This window comes from Phoenix dactylifera, chromosome 6 (assembly GCF_051530095.1).
Source record: "Phoenix dactylifera cultivar Ajwa chromosome 6, Ajwa_hap1_PhDact_Kaust_v1.1, whole genome shotgun sequence".
Lineage (NCBI taxonomy): Eukaryota > Viridiplantae > Streptophyta > Magnoliopsida > Arecales > Arecaceae > Phoenix > Phoenix dactylifera.
In genome coordinates this window covers 30,958,846-30,966,420 of record NC_143195.1, presented here as the reverse complement: position 1 = coordinate 30,966,420, position 7,575 = coordinate 30,958,846, and the positions used below count along the sequence as shown (strand labels likewise).

The window sequence follows — 7,575 nt, the reverse complement described above, 5'->3', positions numbered from 1 at the left end:
ACTTGGGGAGTGGACGTAGGAGCAAGGGGTAGCTCCGAACCACTATAAAACTCTGTGTTTGCATTGGATTGTCTCTCTTCTTCTTCCCCTCACATCACTCACAGCACTTAGCATTAATTAAATAACTTGCAATAGTTTTTAATTAATCAACCACATCGTTTTAATCATCTAAATTATTTTAAAACCCAATTCACCCCCCCTCTTGGGTTGTCTATCTGGGCAACAAGATCTTTTCAGCAAAATGACACATACTTAAGCCGAAGTATTGGGTGCTTGCAAAGATACCCATCAAACCTAGGCCATCGGCTTGGGGATCTATCTCTGTCTTGGTGCTTGTGGGCTTTATGAAAATGCTGAGTGTTGCGGGGACGGCATTCTGCCGGAGCCTCACATAACAGCATAGCCCACATTAAGCTAGCAGAGAGGTATTGTCCGCTTTGGGCGCTCCGGCCCGCGCGTCCAGCGCAGACGGAGGGAGACCACTGCCCTCTGGGCGCTCCGGCCCGCGCGTCCAGCGCAGACGGGGGGAGACCACTGCCCTCACGGTTTTGCCCTTCAAAAGGCGCCTCGAGAAGAAAGGATTTACGTCCCCCATTTAAGGCACAGAACCTTTCGGCTACTAGCCGATGTGGGACTAAATTCAAGGCCCCCTCCCCCCCCCGCAACCTCCGCAGTCCCGAGGGGTAGTCAACGGTGGGAGGAGGCGCCCCCTTCCTGGCGCGCCATCTGTTGCAGGGACGGCATTCTGTCGGAGCCTCACACAACAGCATAGCCCACATTAAGCTAGCAGAGAAAGAGGACTGCGTTCCTCCCGAGGTATTGTCCGCTTTGGGCGCTCCGGCCCGCGCGTCCAGCGCAGACGGGGGGAGATCACTGCCCTCTGGGCGCTCCGGCCCGCGCGTCCAGCGCAGACGGGGGGAGACCACTGCCCTCATGGTTTTGCCCTTCAAAAGGCGCCTCGAGAAAAAAGGATTTACATCCTCCATTTAAGGCACAGAACCTTTCCGCTACTAGCCGACGTGGGACTAAATTCAAGGCCCCCTCCCCCCCCCGCAACATAGCCCCCCCAGCGAGAAGGTTCTTGAGCCTCCGCAGTCTCGAGGGGTAGTCAACGGTGGGAGGAGGCGCCCCCTTCCTGGCGCGCCATCTGTTGCGGGGACGGCATTCTGCCGGAGCCTCACACAACAGCATAGCCCACATTAAGCTAGCAGAGAAAGAGGACTGCGTTCCTCCCGAGGTATTGTCCGCTTTGGGCGCTCCGGCCCGCGCGTCCAGCGCAGACGGGGGGAGACCACTGCCCTCTGGGCGCTCCGGCCCGCGCGTCCAGCGCAGACGGAGGGAGACCACTGCCCTCATGGTTTTGCCCTTCAAAAGGCGCCTCGAGAAGAAAGGATTTGCATCCCCCATTTAAGGCACAGAACCTTTCCGCTACTAGCCGGTGTGGGACTAAATTCAACGCAAACCCCCCCCCCCCCCCCCCCCCCCCCCCCCAAAACACTGAGATTGCACAAAGAGTTGCAGAGGAGCTGTCTATTTATGGAACCGCAAGGAAACATCTGAAAGGAGAGTTTTAGGTTCACAGCAAGGGGGATGCAAGACCACCCACAAACTGAAAGGAATTATGAAGCATGGCTGAAGGGTGGAAAAGAGCCGACCTTAGATCAAGCCTGAATCTAGCCAAGCTTCAAGCTCGAAATATTTAAGCCAAATTTCCAGCTTAATTTAAACCAAATTTCGAACCAAACCGAACCGGGCACAAGCCTAAACAAGCAGTGTGTAAAATCCTTAGTTGTACCAGAAATTAATTCAAGCTTGAACTATGCTCATTTCGATCTTGAATTAAAGCTTCGATTTCAAGCGTGGCTCAATCTTGAATTGATATTTAATAGATTCAAATGTTAAAACATATGTCAATTGAAGTATTAGTCATAAAGCATAAGTTCAGAAAAGAATACTAAAAAAAATGCTGCTTGCTATGCGTGTCTATAGAAGAGTGAGCCTTGTCGAGCCCAGCACGAACGAGCTGGGTCTTTTTCAGCTTGCCTTGAACCAGATTGAAAATCTCTCGTGAAGACCATCTAATCATGAACATTTTGAGACTCTAAGCTCTGGGACCGCAGGAAGGACGGAGATCTCTCCATTTTTGCATGAACAATGGAATCAAAAGGTTCGAAAAAAGACTCCTCACATCACTCTCCTTTTGGCAGTGCCCTAATGGCTTAAGGAACAAACCTCATAAACACCAGTCCAGACTTAAATTTAGTGCTCTTCCTTTCGGCTGTTTAGCTTTATTGTACTCCAGTTGGTCATTGTTCTCGTTTTCAAGCAAGTCTATTATTGCCCCACCCCAATTGGATCTGGAACGCCCCGATCTTATTTTTCCCAGCCTGGCTTCTCTCACCTTCTACAGTCAGAGGACCACACGAGACTGCCTGGAATTAAAACTCCACCCATTTGATCTTAATTTATCCACAAACCTTTAAACTCCACAATTCAAACCCGGCCTCATTATAAAAGTTTGTGAGCAACTACTACCAGAGTGATTGCATTTACCTAGGTTTGCTTACATTAATGAACTGGTCTTGTTCTCCTGTCCCATATACACTGTCGAGTATTCTCACTGAAGGCTAACCTTCTTCCAATAAATTTGAAGTGCAACATCGTCCCACATTCTACTCATCCATGACACACCAGATTAAAGAACCTCTATCCAGCAGTGTCCCACTGTAGTTCTGGTGCCTGGAACTGTGGGATGAACCATGGGTCGCGTTAGATTTGGATAGAAATGTTTCGAGGACATCAACTACCAGATGAACAAAAAAAGTTTGCTGCAAATGCAGTTACTTTCACTTTTCCAACAATAGCAATAATAATTAGCAACGGTAATAAGGATTCCTATATTTTCACATTCCAATAAATTATTTTAACTGAAAAATTACATACTTAGCGGGGCATTGTAGGTCCTTGGCATAACACTGAAATACAGTGATCTGAGAATTCATATACTGTGAAGCCGTCGGTGGCCAATCTTCAGGAAGATTAACCAAGAACAGTGAATGGCTTCAGAAGAGAACTATTTAAGAGAGGTAAGCTGCATGGTATACCATGTTTATGAAGGCCGACTCAATTATATTTGATGCGATAAAAGGGAAGGTGCTGATGTTTGAAACATAGATCTACCAATATTACTCAAGAGGACTGATGCAGAGGGTGCGGTGGAAATGTTAATCTTTTCATTATTAAAGGCCAGTGAAGCAGCCATGAGTGGATACAGTCCGAACCAACAAATATAAATGGATTTTGAATGTAGATGGTCCAGGGAGACACAACATGTGAGCACACATGCATCTATTGATCTATGAAGGTATCAGGCATGAAAGAACCAATTGACTTCAGGGAAATGAGGCATAAACAAAGAAGCCATCACAAAATCTGAAGGCAATAAAAGCACACGAAGCAGCTCATTATAGGTAAAAAAAAAATCAAACAGCATCTACTAGATAACACGAGATGCAAAAGCAAGGCAAGAAATTGTTTAGACTGTTTATCTCTATTCTATATTACTGATATAAATGATGTTTCTTGAGATAAGTGCATAAAAGGAACTGCACACAAGAGGTAAAAAATATAAGGGACATTTTAGATCCCACTGTGAAGAGGCCGCATGAGGAGGAGCTCATGAAAAAGGAAAATTCAATTCAGATAACATCTATTTGTAGACACAAGCTGAAAGAGCAAAGCAAGATGCTGCAATTTGGAATTCTTTACCAATATATGTCATTAAATATTATAATCATAAATGGATGTTTCCTCAAACAGAAATCATTTGGCCAGCATGATGCTGAATGCAAGATGAGAATGCAACATTAAATGGTTAAAAATGGAAGAATTCCATTATCCTTTCAAGGTTACAAATGCAAATGGCCAGTCACCTACTTTGATCCTATGATCGCCACCTTGTCTGATGGTCACGCCTGCTGAAGCTTCCCTCCTCTCTTTGGTTGTACCCATCCAATGGCTTTGCAGATGCTTCTTGCCCAAGTTCGTGATTCTGTGACAGGGTTGCAGAAAACAAACGGGTCAAGCAGTGAACGAATTTAACTGGTAGCAGAAGCAGAGTTTTTTGAGCATTCTATTGCAAGCACTCAAGTGGAATATGAGTTGAGTCAGATCCATAAGGATAGATTGGCGTACATCAGGAAATAGCAACTCATCCATTTCAAGCATGTAGACCACATGTCCTATTTTAGGCCGTTTCTGTGCATCAGGGTCAACACACCGCACGGCCACCAGAAGTGCCCGTTTGAGTGCTTTGGGAGATGGTTCCTCAAGCATCTTAGGATCGACAACCTGCTCATATTTCTCGTGTCTGAGCATTTTTTTCAACCATTTAACCAAATTCACCTAAGAAAAACAATATAAAAGGTTCAAATTTAGCTCAGTTGTTCTATCACTAAGAAAGAAAACTCTTTTCTTAGGGTGTTTAAACAGGCGATAACGTAGACAGATGAGTTTGGAGGAAGAAAGCAACCTCCCTAGGTGGTCTTCTGTAATCCACGGGGGTTCTCCCAGATATGATCTCCATGATAAGTACCCCAAAGCTGTAAACATCACTTCTCTCATTGAGCATCCCAGTGCAAGCATACTCAGGTGCCACATAGCTGCAATAACCAATGAGAATTCGGTCCCATAGATCTCTGATTACCGCAAGGAAAATGTAAACATATTGATTAGGAATTCAAACTAACCCAAAGGTCCCCATGACGCGAGTTGTTACATAACTCCTCTCAGAACCTAAGAGCTTAGCAAGCCCAAAGTCTGAAACCTTTGGATTCCACTGCTGGTCAAGTAGTATGTTGCTAGATTTGACATCACGGTGAACAACCTTTGGTTCAAGCCCCTCATGAAGATAGGCCAACCTGTAAGCCATGTTATCAATATAATAAGATTGATCGTTCAGTCTCACAATTAAATTCATTTTGGGGAGGAAAAAATACATTATTATGACAAAGAAAAGTTTGCTTGCAAAAGAAGCACTGTAAAGTGAATGATTGTCTTGGCTTAATTATTTACTTATTAAAAGACAAAATAAGCTAGCATTTAAAAAAAGGAGGCATGCTTTATTTGTACACGACTGAATATGAATGCCATGCCTTACAACTTCACCTTTCAACACTAATACATATTGACTACATTATGCTTTGTTTGACTGTCTATTGAACATTTAAATATTTACAGGATATTATAGTTCTACGAAGCATATGTGGTAAGCTAATAAATTAGACTGCTTTTTTGATATTTTTTGTAAAATGCTCATAGCTATAATCCTCTCCTCCATTTAGATTCCTCTGTTAGTTAAAGCAAAAATATTGCCGTAATTTAATTCCCTAGTCCAAGAGGAAATGAAACAAATGTCACGGAAGGAATATTGTACCCTTTGGCTGTTCCCAGTATTATCCTCATCCTGATATCCCATGTCAGCGGACTCACTTCCCCAACATCCCCATGAAGCCACTGATACAGATTACCATTGTCTGCATACTCATAGACAAGCATCCTGGCCAAAAGAAGGACGTAGATCACCATTTAAAACATTTAATCCACAGCCATTCCATCTTAAGCATTGTCTTCAATATTTTCAAATCATTTTAACAAAAGAAATCAGCACATAGATCCTTTTAGAGCAAGTAGAAATACCTGTAAGCCCCCTCAGCACAGTAACCAAGAACTCTGACCAGATTCTTGTGCCTAGCGCGTCCAATTGTCTCAACCTCTATTCTGAACTCCTCTTCTGCTGGACCCCTGATTAAAAAAAGAAAATCCATGGTCTTTCCTCTTGTAACTAATCAAGAAATCATAATGAAAAAACCAATGACTTGCTGAATACAAAAAAAAAAAAATGCTGAAAGGTCAAAATAAGAACACCAAAAACAACACAATAGACGATTAAAGAAATTAAAAAATATGCAGGAAATGGGGTAAATTTCCAATCTTTTATCTTAAAATCTACAACCAAGTCTACCAAACAAAAAGTTAATGATTTTTTTAAGATAAAAAAACAAACCAGCAAGGCACCAACCAAAATGTTATATAGACAACAAACTACTGATGTTTTATCAGCATAAACAACAAACAACTAAAAACATGAATTCATCAGTAAAAACTAAAAAGAGAGAGAATTTCAAATATTTATCCCAAAATCCACCACCAGTTGCAAAGTTTACTGCTTTCATCCGAATAAAAAGCAAAGATAGCGCGATTCATCGACGGATTTGGGATGGGAATAAGGGCAGGCGCGAACCTATTATTGAGCAAGTTCTTTATGGCGACTACGGTGCAATCCGCGAGTACCCCGCGGTACACGGTCCCGTACGCACCCTCTCCAATGACATTCTCCTCAGCGAGCCCCCCCGTGGCCTCCTCCATCTCCCGCAGCGTATACCACTGTCCCCAACCCAGATGCGACACCTCCGGCGTCCCGCCGCCCCCCATCGACGGCGTCGTCCCCTCCGCCGTCTCCTGGCTCTCCCCGCTCTTCGTCGTCGACGCCGACGGCGGAGCCGGCACCGGCGCCGGCGGGCGGTGTTGGTCGGCCAGCACCACCCGGTGGTCCGCCTTGCCGCCGATGTCGATCTGCACTTCGGCGGCGGAGGAGGGGGCGCGTTGGCGGCGGTGGTGGTGGTGGACAATCTCGGGAATGTCCTTGGGGGCGGACGGGGTGGGGTCATGGAGGTGGAGCTTGGGGGGTTTCCTGGAGGCGGGGCGGCGTCGGGAGGTGAGGCAGAGGGCGAGGAGGAAGAGGACGAGGACGATGGCGGCGCCAACGCAGATGCCGATCACCACCCACAGCTTCAGCCCGAAAATGGACGTCGGCTTCGACAGCACGCCATTCAGAAAATTGCCGTCCCAGAACGACATTCTTCAATTCTTTCCGTCGTTCAATATATTAAAAGTAACAAGAATTAGAGAGAACTTCCTGTGAAAGAAAGAAATATAATGACAGTAAAAGAGAGAGACAGTTTTGGAGAGTTGAATGGAGTCTGGGGGGCGGAGCGAGGGCCGGGCTCCCTTAATTCTTTATTTCTGTTGTTGCTAAAAAGAAAACGGGGGCGGCGGTTGAGAAGCAGAGGAAGAGGACCGGAATGGGGGTCTGCGTAACGGAATCTCCCGTTCCGGTTATTTTTTTTCATAAATATTCTTTTAAAAATTTAAAATTGCGTGAATATCTCCTTCAAATCTATATTTATTCCTATATTTTTATACAAATATTCCTAATAACGATTTTTCTAATACTATTAATAAAAACTATATTTATTTTTATTAAAAATAAAATTAATTTTTAAAATTATTTTTTGTACCCTTCATCGCTATCATTTTATAAATATTTCTTTTTACACATCTACTCATTAAGAACATTTAGTCATTTTAATTTAAAATCGTTAATTTTTTTAACAGGATTAAATGATGTAGATATAAATATAAAAATAAAAATAAAAAAGCAAACAAAATATTTTACAAGAATATATATATATAAAAGTATCAATTTTGGAAGAATAATTATGTAAAATTAGATAT

General features: G+C 43.7%; 1 protein-coding gene across 1 annotated transcript; it reads right to left on the bottom strand.

The window, feature by feature from the left end:
* Window positions 1-3,756: 3,756 nt before the first annotated feature.
* Window positions 3,757-7,094, bottom strand: LOC103721621 (putative serine/threonine-protein kinase At1g01540). Its single transcript, XM_008811890.4, has 7 exons — window positions 6,302-7,094; window positions 5,698-5,802; window positions 5,435-5,557; window positions 4,749-4,919; window positions 4,532-4,661; window positions 4,195-4,404; window positions 3,757-4,051 (listed from the first exon to the last, which is right to left on the bottom strand). The coding sequence occupies exons 1-7, from the start codon at window positions 6,916-6,918 to the stop codon at window positions 3,944-3,946; spliced, it is 1,464 nt and encodes a 487-aa protein (XP_008810112.1). The 5' UTR covers window positions 6,919-7,094; the 3' UTR covers window positions 3,757-3,943.
* Window positions 7,095-7,575: the final 481 nt, after the last annotated feature.

What these genes read in the sequence shown, in the direction of transcription:
- LOC103721621 (XM_008811890.4), bottom strand. Translation starts at nt 6,918, where the DNA reads ATGTCGTTCTGGGACGGCAATTTTCTGAATGGCGTGCTGTCGAAGCCG. An exon ending in AAGAACTTGCTCAATAATAG is followed by an intron (nt 5,803 to 6,301) that starts GTTCGCGCCTGC and finishes TTTTTTAATCAG; the next exon opens with GGGTCCAGCAGAAGAGGAGT. An exon ending in ATGAGTTGCTATTTCCTGAT is followed by an intron (nt 4,052 to 4,194) that starts GTACGCCAATCT and finishes ACCCTGTCACAG; the next exon opens with AATCACGAACTTGGGCAAGA.